General features: G+C 37.1%; 1 protein-coding gene across 3 annotated transcripts in view; it reads right to left on the minus strand.

Annotated features, from left to right (window-relative positions):
- LOC124613966 overlaps nucleotides 1-17,336 on the minus strand; it is a 520,281-nt gene that overhangs the window by 74,177 nt on the left and 428,768 nt on the right. For all 3 annotated transcript variants that reach the window (XM_047142754.1, XM_047142753.1, XM_047142755.1), the window contains exons 7-9: nucleotides 14,600-14,756; nucleotides 13,969-14,075; nucleotides 6,305-6,455 (exon numbers count right to left, since the gene is read on the minus strand). In XM_047142754.1, coding sequence (XP_046998710.1) covers nucleotides 6,305-6,455; nucleotides 13,969-14,075; nucleotides 14,600-14,756 — 415 coding nt within the window. The remainder of the gene's footprint in view (nucleotides 1-6,304; nucleotides 6,456-13,968; nucleotides 14,076-14,599; nucleotides 14,757-17,336) is intronic.

Below are 17,336 nucleotides of genomic sequence, written 5' to 3' on the forward strand. Positions count from 1 at the left end.
GCACGTGAGTGACAAAAAGTTTCCAAAAGGCAACAGTGTGAAAACTAGTGTTGTTGTGGAGAAGGAATACCCTCCTGAATGACAATTTTCTGTGCTACTGATTTTGGATGGTGCATCTCCTTCTGGTGGACATTCCAAAGTACACCTCAGTTGTAACTGTTGAGTCAAATTACATGAAATCAACACAAAGAATACTCTTTTCATCCTAGAAAAATTATAGTCATCATTTATTGATTTAAGGCAACTGCACAAATTATTTTTTTTTTTTTTTTTTTTTTTTTTTTTTTTTTTTTTTTTTTTTTTTTTTGTCTGAATTGTGCCACTGTATTGACTGCTATTTTGAATCTGCATTGGTGTAGGCTATCCCTGCCATGTTGCTCTAACAATGAAGGAACGCATACCAGTTCTATCTTGTCAACTGTGGCCCAAAACACTCATATTTGGTCTGTTTTTTTTGGTCAATAAGATTCCCAGTACACACCGTTCAAATAATCTGTGATAAACTAGAGTTTTCATCACAGCCGTGTACATAGTCGTGTGTCTGACAGGAGGAAATTCAGCTCCTAAAGCATCAGATCACATTGCAACTCCACTCCTGTGCTGGAACAATGTACTTCGCTGTTACAGTGAGCCATACTGGTGTCAGTGCTTTCTGTAGTAGTTAGCTCTGAAGAAGTACATTATGCAAAATGTTTTCAGTCTTGCTGATGTGCCTATTGACCTCAACCTAATAGTGAGTAATTTCCATTATTCCTTCAATTATTTATATTACATCAAGGACTTTCTATTACCATACTCTGCTCTACTCACTACAGCAGGCAGATAAATTATGCACAGCTCCTGACAAATTTGAGCAGACGTAACTCCCTTTGTACATAAAAATCTAATTGCAGCACACACTTCTCAACTGGCGAGAGAAATAATTTTCAACGCTGTTGCTGTTTTCTTTCACCCGCAAGCCAACAACTACTGAAACAAAACAATGACTTCTGTTTCTTCGTAAACAATCGATATGTGGCACTGAATTTGAGCAACTTTGCTCTGAGCTGCCAACAATTAAACATGAACAAATTTTCCCCTACTTTTTGAATGTACCTCATTTAAGTGATCCCTTTATTCGTTTGTGCAAATGTGGCTGAAAGTTGCCTTAATTCAACTGACAACTTATTCTGCATCTGTGGTAACTTTGCAGGAAATAAACAGTAACGAAAGATTACTGACTTGGTAAAGAAAATATACTATGCATATTTTGGCAAAAACCTTTGTAATCAAAATCACACATGGCCCCACATAAAGAGCGTTCTTTTTGTGTAAAAGAGGTTTCAAGGTAAGAAAGCATCTTTCAATTTTGAGATACCAATGATTTGAAGAGAAATTTAGAATTATTGTAACAACTAATACTTCTGATGTGTATAGCTTCGGGCTGTTTTTTATCCGAGTCTGCCCTATACCTCAATGTACCATATCTAGCTGTACCTTAACCCACAAAAACATTAGATTCTCTTGAAATCTTAACGAACAATGGTTCAGATTCTGAGGAGAACTTTGATGACACTCCATATAGCAACGAGAGTGATACATTCATACAGGCTGAAATGAATGAGGCTTATGTCTTCCTACGGATTTACTACAACCGTTAGATTCTAGAATAATGGAAAGGTAAGGACACATCCCTGAGACCTCTTTTTTATGCTTTGGAAAGAGAGAACAAGAGCTGATCCAACACGTTTCTATGGGGCATAACCTAATTTACTCCAGTATCATCCCTCGTTGTTAGGGTACCATAATTTAACATAAAGAGCGACATAATGAAAGCAGACTCCTCAATGGCTCTTCATAAAGAAGTCTCATTGTAGTTTTCCTCCATAATGATAATTTCAGTGCCTGTACCTGTGGGAAAGTTTGTGCATCTCAAGATATGCTTTGAAAACTTAGTATTTGTCCAAAAAAACTGAAATACGGTGACCACTTTTGGACCATAAGGGGTAACTTGAAAGTTATTTCCACGCTTTTTGGTCAACAGAGAGGCTGCACAAAACATTCTGGCATTTTATGAAATGGGACAGCCCTGATAAAGGCTAACAATGGATTAGAACGGAATAACCTTAAGTAAGGATCAATCAATAGAAAGTCCAGGATAGAATAACAACAACATAGTGGAGACACGGAGCTGTGGGCAGACACAATAAAAGGAATGCTAGAAATGTTCAGCCTCAATCAGAAGTAGAAAACTGTGTGCCGGACCAAGACTCAAACTCGGGACCTTTGCCTTTCGCAGACAAATGCTCTATCAACTGAGCTACCCAACCACGACTCACGCCCCGTCCTCACTCAAAGCTTTACTTCCGCCAGTGCCTTGTCTCCTACCTTCCAAACTTCACAGAATCTCTCCTGCAAAACTTGCAGAACTGGCACTCCTTGAAGAAAGGATTGCGGAGACATGCTTTGCCACAGCCTGGGGGATGTTTCCAGAATGAGATTTTCACTCTGCAGCGGAGTGTGCACTGATATGAAGGTCCCAAGTTCGAGTCTCGGTCCGGCACACAGTTTTAATCTGCCAGGAAGTTTCATATCAGCACACACTCCACTGCAGAGTGAAAAATCTCATTCTCAAAGTAGAAAACATGCACACATTCACACAGGTGCAGTTCACACACACATGGCCACCGTTGCCTCTGGAAGGTAAGGTCTTAGTGGCCAGAGATGACAGTGGCCATGTGCATATAAACTATGATTATGTGAATGCGTGTGTGTTTCCTACTTCTGATTAAGGATGTTGTCCAAAAGTTGAACTTTTCTAGCATTGATTTTCGTCATGTCTGTCGGCAACTCACTGCCTCCACTACATGACAAATTGCTGTCTATCCTTTCCATGTTGTAGTTGATCTTATAGAATAAACTTCAAAACTGAAAGCAAAAATATAATTCAGAATAGTGTGGTTGTTTCTGAAGAAAGTTTCCTTGCCTCCATTCCACATTAGCTGCCATTAACCCTCCAACACAGGGAAATTTTCTGATTTTTCATTATAAAGTTGTGGACCAATTTTATTCAATAATCAGATACAGATTGTACTAAAGAAATACAACAAGAAAGCTAAAAACTGAATTTAGAAGCAATTTTTAATTGACATTTAACATATATATTGCAGGAAAAGCAAACATCATAATCAGTGTTAAAAACATAGGAGAAATTTCCTGATAATTTTTCTGAGCAAGGTTCTATACACCCACATCGCAATCTTTGCACCAGATTCTTGTTTATTTCCACATTTTTATTAATAATAATAATAATAATAACAATAACAACAATAATTCCCCCTTGCCCCCAATATAATAAATGCAGTAAACAGCGATTGATCAATAAGGTGTAAAAGCACATTCTTGTAATACTTCTGCTGTTTCCTAGTTGTCTAGCAACAAGAAAGTTTTTGATCACCTCTGCCAGAGCTGCCTATTGTATCGTTACACTCACATATCAACTGAGGTTTAGTCATTTCATCACCTCTTCTTGTTTCCATCATACACAATGATTGGATGCAAATACTGCTCAAAGAACAAATCGTTTCTTTTGTCTTGCCAAATTATGACTGTGACTTTGCCTCTTTACAACACTCTTATTTCCCCATCCTTAAGAATATGTAAAAATCTGTAGTAATTCAGTCAAGAACATTTCGAGATTTTTGCTAACATTGTTCTTTTGTTATGTTGTTGTGGTCTTCAGTCTGAAGACTGGTTTGAGGCATCTCTCCACGTTATTTTATCCTGTGCAAGCCTCTTCATCCCCAAGTAACGGCTGCATCCTACATCCTTCTGAATCTGCTTACTGAATTCACCTCTTGGTCTCCTCCTACAATTTTTATCCCCCACATTTCCCTCCAATACTAAACTGGTGATCCCTTGATGTCTCAGAATGTCCTACCAACCGATCCCTTTTCCTAGTCAGGTTGTGGCACAAAATTCTTTGTTCTCAATTCTACTCAGTACCTCATCATTAGTTACATGATCTACCCATCTAATCTTCAGCAGTCTTCTGTAACGCTTCAAAAGCTCCTATTCTCTTCTTGTATAAACTGGGTGTTACCCATGTTTCACTTCCCTGCATGGTTACATTCTATACAAATATATTCAGAAAAGACTTCCTAAAACTTAAATCTATACTCAATGTTACAAAAATTCTGTTTTTCAGAAACTCTTTTCTTGCTTTTGCCAATCAACATTTTATATCCTCTCTGTTTTATCCATCATCAGTTATTTTGCTGCCCACATACAAAACTCATCTACTACTTTAAGTGTCTCATTTCCTGATCTAATTTCCTCAGCATCACCTGACTTCATTCGACCACATTCCATTATCCTCATTTTGCTTTTATTGATGTTCATCTTATATCCTCCTTTCAAGACACTGCTTTTTTTTTTTTTTTTTTTTTTTTTTTTTTTTTTTTTTTTTTTTTTTTTTTTTTTTTTTATAGAGATAACCGCTACCATGTTTAATCTCGACTCTTACATAGGTTTAAATTATCTCAGCTGTTTCATTAAAAGAACTCATATGATTTTCTATATAATGTATTATATTCAGGCTAAAATGTATAAAAAGAAGTTAATGTGTTACAATCAATATGTACTAACAGTTAAAATTACTCTCATTTTAAAAATATTGGAAATTACAAAATTTGTGGCGTACTTAAAATTCACATTATTAATTGCACAATCTAACACTAATTATTAAATTAATTTCTGGATTAATTTATGAAATAATGATATATTTTAGAGATGATTCATCTTTTGTTTTGCAAACCCTTTTGCTTTGTAAACTCTTTGGAATAATATGAGTACTGCAGAATGTAAATAGCGGTCGGCATGCCTCTGATAGAAATGTATGTATTTTGCTAAACTTGTCAACAACAATGTAATTAAGACTTCCTAAAACTTAAATCTATACTCAATGTTTAAAAAAAATTCTCTTCTTCAGAAACTCTTTTCTTGCCATTGCATCTACATTTTATATCCTCTCTGCTTCAGCCATCATCACTTATTTTGCTGCCCAAATACAAAACTCATCTACTACCTTAAATGTCTCATTTCCTAATTTAATTTCCTCAGCATCACCTGATTTAACTCAACTAAATTCCATTACCCTTGTTTTTCTTTTGTTGATATTCATATTATATCATCCTTTCAAGATTCTGTCCATTCTGTTCAACTGCCCTTCCAAGTCCTTTGCTGTCTCTGAAAGAATTACAATGTCATCGGCAAACCTCAAAGTCTTTATTTATTATCCCTTTTATTATTCCTACTCCACATTTTTCTTTGGTTTCCGCTACTGCTGGTTCAATGTACAGTTTGAATAACATTGAGGATAACTTACAACCCTGTCTCACTTCCTTCTTATACATGCATTCTCTTTCATTCAAAATAGCTGTTTCAGACAGTCACATCCATTTTCAAGTGACATCCAGTAGTTGAAAATAACAACATCTGTTATAGAGCAAGTGAAGCTGTATAATAAATTTGATTCTATTTGAAGTGTAAATATGCTGTTTTGTAATGAGATTACTGATCACTGTTTTAGTGAAAAAGCATATTTACAGATTTTTCTTGCTGCTTAGATGTAAACTTCATACTGTTACTATAAACTGTTAGCAAGAAATTGTTGCTTACAGCTGTGGAGTGTGATCCATCAGGTCATAACTTTCTAACAGCCGTGAGACTTGAGAATGTGTGAAATGTGACTCCTGGTATTTCAGAGCAACAGAAAAATATTCGATGGGAAAATACTGAGTCAGTGTAGAACTAGCCCACAAATTATATCGGATGCCATAATGGTGTGCCCCACAGAATCGTATGGAAAGAACTGAATGCACACATGAGTGTAGCCCACTGTTGGAGGGCTAATGAAACAGTTTGTGAAGACTTTAACAAAACATAGTTAACAGTTTAAAAATGCTTTCTATTCTAACTACTGTTACATGTTACACTGTGATCAGCCACACATTGTCCACAGGAGACGGTGTATCAAAAGAAACTCCCAGGAGAAAAAGAGGAATTGTAAAGACTTGTAAAGGCAGGCAAGTATTTTCACACTTATTTTCTGTCTTAACTGAATATGTTTATTTGAATTTCCTGGTATGCCCAACACAAATCAGCCCTGTTCCCAAATATTGTGACTGATTTATTAATAAGTGTTCTATGTTAAAGAAAAGTAATTTTTATGTTTTAAATCTGCAACTGAAAGTGAAAATGGGCTTTAAATGACCTACATTTTGAAGGTCTGTGTAATTATTTTAATTCGATAAACAATACTTACGACAGAAGTGTGTTAATGCACAAAAATGTCTCCACATCTTTTGATCCATGGGCAAACTCTAAATAGCCTCTTGTTCTCATATAAATGTATTGCCCATTTTTTGTAACGAGCCTGTAAGTGGAACTGCCAAAGGGCTCATTCTTGTCAAACACTGAAATTAAGAAATGCATAAAAAACATTTAGCAGTCAAAGACAATAAAACATATCTTACAATATGTAGTAACTGTTTACGGAACACAGATTTTAATGTATGATGTATAGTATGAAGACAAAATCTCCTTAGAAATCCATGGGGCACTTAGAAGGTGCTAGCTGGCTATTGCTTTGAATACAAAGCCCTATCTGGACATGTGTTAGTAATTTACAGTGACTATAGTAATTAGTACATTTTTAACCAATCGCATAAAGCAGTAGCAATATCCAGTGATTTGAATGCTTTTTAGGTATTGGAATAGAATGTTGGCCATCAGCAAAATAAAATATTCAAAATGCACAAAGTGCATTATGTTAACGCTCTCCCGCAGAAAAGAAAGACGGGAACTAAGCTATTAATTCTGACTCTTGTGCTTTTGATGTTTATTTTGTGAGCTGCTCCTGATTTGCAAATATGATGTATTTTTGAATAGTCTTATTCAGAAGATGACAGGAATTGCAAACATTATTATGTCACTCATTCCTTCACACTCTGCGATATACAAAACGCATCAAGAAGGAGAGCCTTCAGGTATATGGAAAGATTTAAGATGCACTTATTGCGGGCAATTTCTATAAAGTATAAAACAGCAAACTAAATGTCCAATCTTACATGAAAATTAGGGAGTGTCGTGTGTTTTTGGCAGCAAATGGTCAACATCCCTCCCTCTCTCTTTTTCTTTTACACACACTATCTCTCTCTCTCTCTCTCTCTCTCTCTCTCTCTCTCTCTCTCTCTGGTGTTAATGTGCCCCTACTTGTTCCACTTCCTTGAAGAGATGGATGTGTGCTTACAACTAAGTACATTCAGTTTCTCTTCTTGCTGTCTCCCCAGCATTCCTCCTACGTAAATTTAATTTTCACCACAACACTGCCCAATGCTCTTTCTTCTTACATCATTTATTGCAGTTTGGTTTGACAACACATGCATGACATGTAATTATACAACAACTTTATTCGTAACTCACTGCACAGAAACAATACAGTATTACTAACATTTGACTTGAAAACAAGTGCATAGTGATATCTACAGACACCAAATATATTACATGGTGATAAAATTTGAATCTCAATATGCCCACTCAATCTTTAGACACTATCACAAATTAAGAATTGAGTCTCAAGTTAATGGTTCAAGGATTGAAGTCTAATACCTTCAACATGTTTCTCACGCTTTGGTTCAGAAAGAGCCATTGTCAGATATCTGCCATCATATCGCCTGTTGGCTGGTATTCCAACTTCAGAGCAGACACTTTGTGCTTCATCTTTTAGTGAAAAACTGAGTTATGTGCCAACTTTCAGCTGACTGATTGTCACTGATCAGGGTCATGTATGACAGTTATCTCATTCACGAATGTTGGCAGGTGAATCGCTTCCTCTGCTGCTTCAATATTCAGCTTTAGTTAATGAAAGAGCAATGGCTCTCTGCTTGTGTGAACACAGAGAGATTGTTGACCTGGATAAGGTGAAGCTGTAGCCAGCATATGACTTCCTATCAGCATTGGAACATCCCCTATAAGCATTCGCGAAACTGGAGATTCCTTCCTTATCCTTGATGTAGTTCAGTTTCTTGTTTATGGTACCTCTGAGATAACTAAGGATTCACTTATCCATGTGCCAGTGAATAAAAATATGGCTTTTAATGTACTGGCATAGCTCACTGACTGCACAGCATATGTCGGGGCAAGTACCAATGGCAATTAACATCAATGCTCCAATCAGTTCTCTGAATGGATAATGAGTACCACATTCTGTATTCACACCTGTTGTATCCATCTTGCTCCCAGTTGCCAATGGGTTCCTTAGTGGCTTTCAGGTAAAATTCCGAATCGGTGTAAAACTTCTCTGATAGATCCACTTGGACAAAATGTAATTCTGTCAACTGATTAATTTAGTTCAATGCTCAGAAAGCATCTCATGGCACCAAGGTCCCTGACAACAAATCTTGCTGATAACTCATCCCTGAATTGTTCTGACCTATCTGAGTCTGTTGACACAATTACAATGTCATCTACATAGATGAGTGGGAAGGCTGGATGTTTTTCTGCATTGTCTAGACAAAAACATGAATCTGAATTTCTGGATTGTAACTCAACTGATGTTAATGTTGCATTCAGTTTGGCATACTACTATCAACCAGCTTGGCATAGCCCATAAATGGCTTTTCTAAGTTTACACATTTTATCACCAGATTTGAATGTTTAGAGCATGTCACTTGCCTTCTTGACTATATGATTATTTTTCTCAACATATTTCATCTTTTGTAAGAATTCAACCAGTGAGTCCAGCTGTTCCAGAAATATTTCTGTGCCAATTTCACCACTGAGAAATCAAGCTGTATGACATGCCTAATCAAATTTGACTGACAAAGCCAAGAGTAGTTTAAATGATTCAATTCTTGCAACTGGAAAATGTGTTTCCATAAAGTCAACTAAAGGCCACTGGTTGTTTCCACATGCACTTGTTCTTGTTTTTCTCCCCAGTAAAGATCCATCACTTCCATATTTATTCCTCAAAACAGTCCCACAATCAATTACCCTTTCATTTATGATGGCTCATCTACGATGTCCCAGAATAATTTTTTACCAATTATCAGATTTTATCATATATGGCCTCAAATCACTCTCGATGATATAGACCATGTAATGCATTACTGACATTCTGCTCTGTTGCATTGACAATTAAGTTAATATCTGTCGAGTTTACACCTGGCAGAGCGTGTCGAGTAGCTGTGATGTTCGGAGAATTATCATCTTCATCACATGATAAATCATCATCGGGATTCAATTCTTGACCAGTAATTATTGGAAGTCATTCATTTTCAAAGCCGTAGACAGGTTCATCATCTGACAATGGCTCTAATTCGCTGTTTGTATCACCACTGAAATCTCCTCCCAAGGAATTCATGTTAGTGCCTCCTCTTTGGTGATGATCTGTTTCATGTTCATCTTCACAGGAGTCCACCTGAGTCTGTTTGGGCTCAAAACTGTCACGATCAAGGAACTTCACACCTCTTGGCACGTGAATCTTGTAATCTTTTGGTACCCACAAACAATTGGTTTTTGAACAGTAAGAAACGTCACAAAAATCCCTTCTTTGACTTTAGGATCGAACTTTCCTTTCTTTGGCAATTTATCCAGGATGTCAACCTTTTGACCAGACATACAAAGGTGAGATATGTCAGGTTTTCTCTTCAGTCACTTCTCATGTGGAGTTCCATCAGGCAATCCTCTAGTTAAGCAATGATTTCAGACGTAGTCAGCTGTGTACAGAATGGATTAACTCCAAAAGTTTGTTCAAGATCCTTTTTTAATCTGGTGACGAGAGTGAACTGATTTTTCCTTCAAGCCATGTAGTGAATCTAGTGAGAGTGACATCACTGAATTTTAAACTGTCACTCAATCATTTTTGAGCATTCTGATCACATCTCGCAAGGACAAGTAGCCTAAGTGAGTATGACAGATTTGCATATCACTTCTAACTTTTGGCTCGGTAAAGACGCATGCCTTTGGACCATTTTCTTGTAAATAAAACAAATTACAAACTCTGTTTGCATTCAGCTTGACTTTATCGCTAGTATCTCATATGATGGCACCAGTTTTCTCAGAAGTCAATGTGGGTTTGTTGTTCACAACCTTTGTCAATGAAATGAGATTAGTTATGAGCTTTCACCCACACAAAGCGTTTTTCAGCATTATGGAGTTAGCATCACTGACTGCTGTTGCGATGCATGTCACCTTTAGCTGTTACCTGGGTAACACTGTTGTCTGCAAGCACTAAATTCTCTTGTGTTTCTACCTCACTGTTAGATTGTTACACATGTGTGATGTGCAACAACTATCTATGCACCAAAAAATGTTGGAGCCACAAAACTTTGTAGCAGGGTCATTCACAGAGAAACATCAATAAGCTTTGATGATATTGTTTGCACATTGTACACTTAGTTTCCTCTTGAAAAACCTCTCATTTTCTTTGAGTCCATTCCTGTTACAAAAGCTACATCTGTAGGCCGATTTTCCCTTTTTTGTTTTTGTTCTGATTTGTCACTTTCACTTACAGCACTTTTTGGCTTTTTCACAAAACTGTTACCTAATTTAGCACCACAGCATTTGCACTTTTATTGTTTTCTGACTCGTTATCTTGTGTTCTTCCAGGATTTTTATTTTTAGTGCCTTGAATGTGGTAGATTGTCATGGGATTAATAGCACACCTAAAGTTGTTGATTTTAAGCAATGCCAGACGTGATGTAGTGCAGTTCTTTACTTGGTTCAGTGCGGGGGGATTGATGGACAAAATAAAGGCTGCTTTTGTTTTTCTGTCTTTTATTTTTGTATCTATTGTTTTTCTGTCTATCACTAGCTATGTCTGTAACCATCTTCACCAGGCACTGAAGCTTGCGGTATGTCTCCAGATAGGTATCCCCACCCAAATCTCATGTTTTCTCAAAGTGTTGTGATAACAGTACAACAGCATTTCCAGTTGAACTCCATGTACTCTGTATGCACAAGTCATACGAGCCATATTTTGAATGTTAATGAACTTACTTCTGTAGTTTTCAGCTTTTAAATTTAAGTTTTTGCCTAACTGAAAAATGTCACTGTTCACAACCGCATAATGTGGACTTGCAGCTCATTTGGATTTCGTTTGAAAATACAGGCATGACACATAATAACTTTGTTCGTAACTGCATGGAGAGTACCACATAACTAGTATATCAAATGACTTGATAAATCTAAAAAGAAAGATGATGAGACTTACCAAACAAAAGTGCTGGCAGGTCGATAGACACACAAACAAACACAAACATACACACAAAATTCAAGCTTTCGCAACAAACGGTTGCTTCGTCAGGAAAGAGGGAAAGACGAAAGGATGTGGGTTTTAAGGGAGATGGTAAGGAGTCATTCCAATCCCGGGAGCGGAAAGACTTACCTTAGGGGGAAAAAAGGACAGGTATACACTCGCACACACACACATATCCATCCGCATATACACAGACACAAGCAGACATTTGTAAAGGCAAAGAGTTTGGGCAGAGATGACATCTCTGCCCAAACTCTTTGCCTTTACAAATGTCTGCTTGTGTCTGTGTATATGCGGATGGATATGTGTGTGTGTGCGAGTGTATACCTGTCCTTTTTTCCCCCTAAGGTAAGTCTTTCCGCTCCCGGGATTGGAATGACTCCTTACCCTCTCCCTTAAAACCCACATCCTTTCGTCTTTCCCTCTCCTTCCCTCTTTCCTGACGAAGCAACCGTTTGTTGCGAAAGCTTGAATTTTGTGTGTATGTTTGTGTTTGTTTGTGTGTCTATCGACCTCCCAGCGCTTTTGTTTGGTAAGTCTCATCATCTTTCTTTTTAGATATATTTTTCCCACGTGGAATGTTTCCCTCTATTATATTCATATCATTAAAATGACTTGATAACACGCACATGGGGAGATCACACTAGTAACTTGTTGAGAGGGGGGGGTACATGTCTGATGTCTGATCATCACTGTCAAAAATTAGAAATCTTGCTAATTTTCATGATAAGACTGTAAATCTGAAAACACAGAGTCATGTGAATAAAGTTTCCATTAACATCGCAAGACACAATCTGGTACTTGATGGCTTTAATTATGAAGCCATACAAGGTGATGCAATAGTGGAAAGTCTGCTAATACTGTTACATTAACTCCGAGATCCATTCAGATGTTAACATCCGCACACAGTCAGCGGTTGAAAGCACAACCCTATATATGACCATGTTCCTGATAAGAAAGTTTGCTAATGCAGTCAACTGGCACACAAAGCCATACAGCAAAAATAATGTTATATCTTGTAATGGAACTGCTCAATAAACCTCTTTTTTTGTGAAGTATCGAAGTAGCTGCTACACTATTATTTAAAATTACGAATATTAAAATTCTGTATTACAATCATAATTATTGTTTTCTATAATTAGTTAAGAAAATAAATTGATATAAAAATGCTTTTGTTTATGAAATGTTAATTAACTGTATCTCTTTGGTTAAGAAACACTGATTGTATCTCCTTACATATGGGAACTTCGTATATCTTTGTAATTCCCAACAAGTAATTGGAGTCAGTCTGTTGTGCAGTTACAGAGTTACGGAGTTAGTCTGTTGTGGTTGCTCTATAGAGCCAGAATGTTTAGTCTGTGAAATGAGGCATTGTAAAGCTATTGTGGGAGACATGTTCATTAAAAAGTTAATGTGAAGAAAGTAATATGCATCACAGTATTATTTCAACATACATATTTCCAATTAACAACCCAACTGTGTCTCACAGGACGGACAACCTACCATCTAGACAACAGTAGAATAACAATTTCAACAAGCACAAAGTTGAGTAGAGATAATAAACTTTGGTTACTGTACCTGCACCAGCTCATACCGATATGTTCTTTACTGTGCAAACACATGTAATGTCAGTAGTTTACAAAGTTTGCTAATTTTTTTATTACCACAATTATTGTAGTCAACAGAGAAAGGGGCGGATACATCCATTGTATCTCCTAACTGGGCTAAATGAGATTGTTGCAAGACTAGTGTAATTCTGGTTAAAAGGACTACTCATAATTATTTGGAACATAATGTTGATGACACAATATTTCCATGTGATAACGCTTATTCTTTGTACGTGAACACTGACACTTTCTAGTGAAAGAGTATTAATGTGTCTCATGTCAATGACATTAAGGTGGATTCCCATGGCTTTTCTTTTATGTGCAAGTTTCACACCAAGAAGAATCTAACTGCAATTTCAGATGCATATACTGATACATCTGCAGATACTCTTTCCACTCTAAACCTGCAACTGGTACTTTTCAGTTCCATCCGAAGTCTGCACAAAACAATGGCTCAACATAAATAATCTCAAATGATCATTTTAAGAGGATAAGCATTGATACTTACCTAGTGACTTCTAAGATAAAACTTGAAATGTTACGAATCCTCCTTTCTTTTTTGAGTGATAGTACACTGTTCGCCAAAGTAAAATTATTCCCGTACACCCCCAAATGAAAATTATTAGTGTTGGAGTAGTAGTAGTAGTAGTAGTAGTAGCAGTAGTAGCGGCAGCAGCAGCAGCAATGTTGCAGTAGTAGTAATGCTGGAACTGCACATCTTATTCATTCCATACCTTGTAAAATCTAACTTGCTGTTTTGTTCCAAGTGTACAACTACTTTTTCATGAGTGACCCACAAAATACAGTGTCAGGTGTCAACATCTTATTGCATAAATACATTAACACTTCATTTAAAGCAGACAAATAAAAGCTGCATATTAGGTTCATTATTTCTACTTGAAGTTGATATTGTGAAACACATAGTGATGTATTCCCTCCACCCTCTTTCCACTTTCAGAATGTGAACTAAGAGAAACATTCAACATCTATGCAACACCTCCCTCCCAATTCACTAGAGGCATCAATGATTCATTAAAATTATATTAAATGAAACCAGCTTACTCTGCTGAAGGGCTATTAAGGCATATGCCATGTCATCCTGATGCATGAATGTGAATGCATTGCGGCCATGAACCTCATCTGCCAGATATCCGGCCACGACAGATATTCTGAAACAAAAAAAAAATCACCATACTGAAATATCTTTTCAACAGCAAGTCCATCTAGGCTAAGTGCTCTTATGTACTAAATACATTTTGTGCCACATTACATTCATTCTCTACTGTAATTAAGGACTTTTTCTGAGATAGTTCCACAAACTGAAAGTAAGTCAGACTTGTATTTTAAAATAAAAGTTCATTCCAAGTCAAATGCAATTAGACTAATGTAATACTCTCTTACTGAACATTATACAGAAAAAGGAACAGTTTTAGTTTGTTTTTTGGGAGAGAAATGTTAGACTGTTTCTAACCTACTGACATGTCAAGCAAGTGTAATGTTATTGTCAACAATGTAATCCTCAATATAACAGAAACAAAGAAAAATTTCTCAAAATGCTGAATGTGGGAATGAACAAAGGAGTCATTGCGAGTCAGTCTCTATTAACAACCTCTGTACATGAAATGCTATGTGTATATTCCTAGCAACTACTACAAACAGAAGTAGACGAAAACTACACAAAACTGAGTAGTACCTGTGATCTGAATACACAATACTGCCATCTTTTAGATGCCTCGTTTGGTACTCATCCAGTGTTGCCTCCAGGAGAGATAACTCCATGACTTTTTTCTCCCGGAACAGTTGGACGACAGCAACCAGGACATTGTCACTGTTGCTACTTGGAACTGTGTCTGAAACATTTAAATTCCCACCAAAATATTAATGAAATACTTATCATCAAAAATTTTATGACATGTTAAAAAAGGATTAACAAGGGATAAAATTCTACAGTAAAATCGTATGTGAAATGTCAACAGTATTCCGCTGTGTCACATAGTCCTCGAGATTAACTAAGGCAATAAATATGGCCAAAGTTTGATCAAAACATTCTTTTCTGCTTCTCTTTTTTATTTCTGTTTATGACTTAATAAACTTTGAAAGAAAAAGGAAACAGAAGTTAATTATAGGATATGGAAATCTGCTGAGAAAGTTCACACAGCAAAAACCAAGCAACTCTTTCCAGTGTTTATCAATGAAAATAATCAATGTTTGAGTCTACTCACCGATCAGCAGCTGGAGAAAACTAATATAAAGATATGGAAATATGCAAGATTTCAGAGTCAGTGGCTTCTGCTTCTGGCAGAAGAGTAGAAGGGACAGGAAGAGGGCTGAAGAAAAACGACTGGCGAGATTTAGGAAATGGGGTGAGTTACGGAAAAGTTGTCCTGAACCCCCAGTTAAGGGGACTTACTGGACAGAATAAGAAGTAGACTTTCCTTCTCACCCCGCAACCTGCACAGCGAAGTCATTACCGGAAGATTTGAAACTGCCTGCCTTTGACAAATGACAACTTAGTGTTTGCACATACAAATCTCATACTAGCTCCCCGGAATGGTGTAGCACAGTCAGTTTTGAAATCAGATGAGTGTGGGCTAATTCTAGGACTAAGAACAGAAGATATGAAAGTTACCTCTGCCTCAAACCTCAAGAGGACTGTAGCAATTATCCACACTTTGCAGTTAGCTGATCCACAGAAAGATTCCCAAGAAGATATGCCCGTAAAGCTTTTATTTGGTAGTTATCATTACTAGAGCGAGCAGCCTTGCTGCAGTGGTAGCACTGGTTCCCATCAGATGACTGAAGTTAAGCACTGTCTGGCTTGGCTAGCATTTGGATGGGTGACCATAAGGATCTGCCAAGTGCTGTTGGCAAGCAGTATGGACTCAGCCCTTGTGGGGCAACTGAGGAGCTACTTGACTGAGAAGTAGCAGCTCCAGTCAAGAAAACTGACAACAGCTGGCAGAAAATTACTGGAAGATCGTCATCTGCAGTTTACTGATCCACATTTTTTAAATAAATTGTTCTGTTTCCTATCATATTCAGTTGGATCCTCAGTGGGAGCAGATCTACCATCTGAGTGAATTTAGCCGTTGTTAACTTTGTACTTCAGGCTCCATGTCCACAGACGAGCAACTGAGACCACTGTAGGAATCAGAGACAATAAGCATAACTACACATCATGATACAATAAAGACCAATAAAGATTCTGTCCTCCCTTGACAATTTCAGGCATTTTATCTTGTACGTGATCCTTGAAGCACCCTTTGCCTAACTAAGAAACAAAATATTGTTCTATATTGTATTAACTAACTGAACACAGAAAGCAGAACTTATAGTTTACATAGAAGATGTCTTGACACATTTCCCCAAAGGATACTTACCAATCTTGTGTTGGACTACATTACAAAGAACCATGAGAACTCGCTCCTCCTGAAGAACCAAGTACCGCCGTGTTTTTCCTTCTGCACCAGGCAGATAACAAGAATAAACTTGTTAAAATAAAGTGAAGGATAGTTTTTTATGCATCTTGTCACTAGATCAACACACTCTCTATCACAATACTTTGGAGGCAGGATTACATCACTTGGCTATTAGCAGTAACATTAAGCAAGCATTTCTGCAACTTGTGTACCACAAAGACATTAAGGATTTGACAAAATTTCTGTGGCATAACCAATTTACTGAAAAATACCATGCCACAAATGAAGTAATGACTTGCTATTCCCTAGACCTCCATTCAGCCTGACATGCAGTCCATTTTTGCTTTTGGCAATGCTGAAAGAACACACTTCTAGACATGAGGCTGTATTTCACGTCACCACACAGATACTAGAAAACAATTTTTTTCGTGGATGACTTCATTTTTGGCACAGGTAATGACAATGTAGCTGTCACTGTGTATTATGAACTAATGGCCCTCATGAAATTATTGAACTTCCAATTAGCAAAATGAGGCACTACTTCATACTAGTTACACAAGATATGGAGAACCAAAGGATAGGAATTTACCACAGACACTCAAGTTTTCGGCAAGGGAGAGGTTCTACATTAACACAGATGTCACAGAAAAATTACCTGATGGATCCACTGCCAAAAGGAAACTACCACAGACTGTAGTCAAATTTTATGACCCACTAGGACTATTTTCTCCTGTGTCAATCATGACAAAATTAGTGTTCCAAGGAATGTGGTGTAGGGGCTTTGACTGAAATCAATTGCTACCCAACAATCTTGTGACACAGTGGAATACTTGAGTGTCCACTTTACATTCTCTGCCTCACATTTGTATCCCACAATGGATGTCAAGTACTAAAAACCCAAATGTTCAGATTCAAATATTCTGTGCTGTTTCGGAACAAGCATACTGGGCAGCTCTGTACATCCGCAGTATATTACATGGCTGCACAATGACTCACTTAACCTGAAGAAAG

This window comes from Schistocerca americana, chromosome 4 (assembly GCF_021461395.2).
Source record: "Schistocerca americana isolate TAMUIC-IGC-003095 chromosome 4, iqSchAmer2.1, whole genome shotgun sequence".
Lineage (NCBI taxonomy): Eukaryota > Metazoa > Arthropoda > Insecta > Orthoptera > Acrididae > Schistocerca > Schistocerca americana.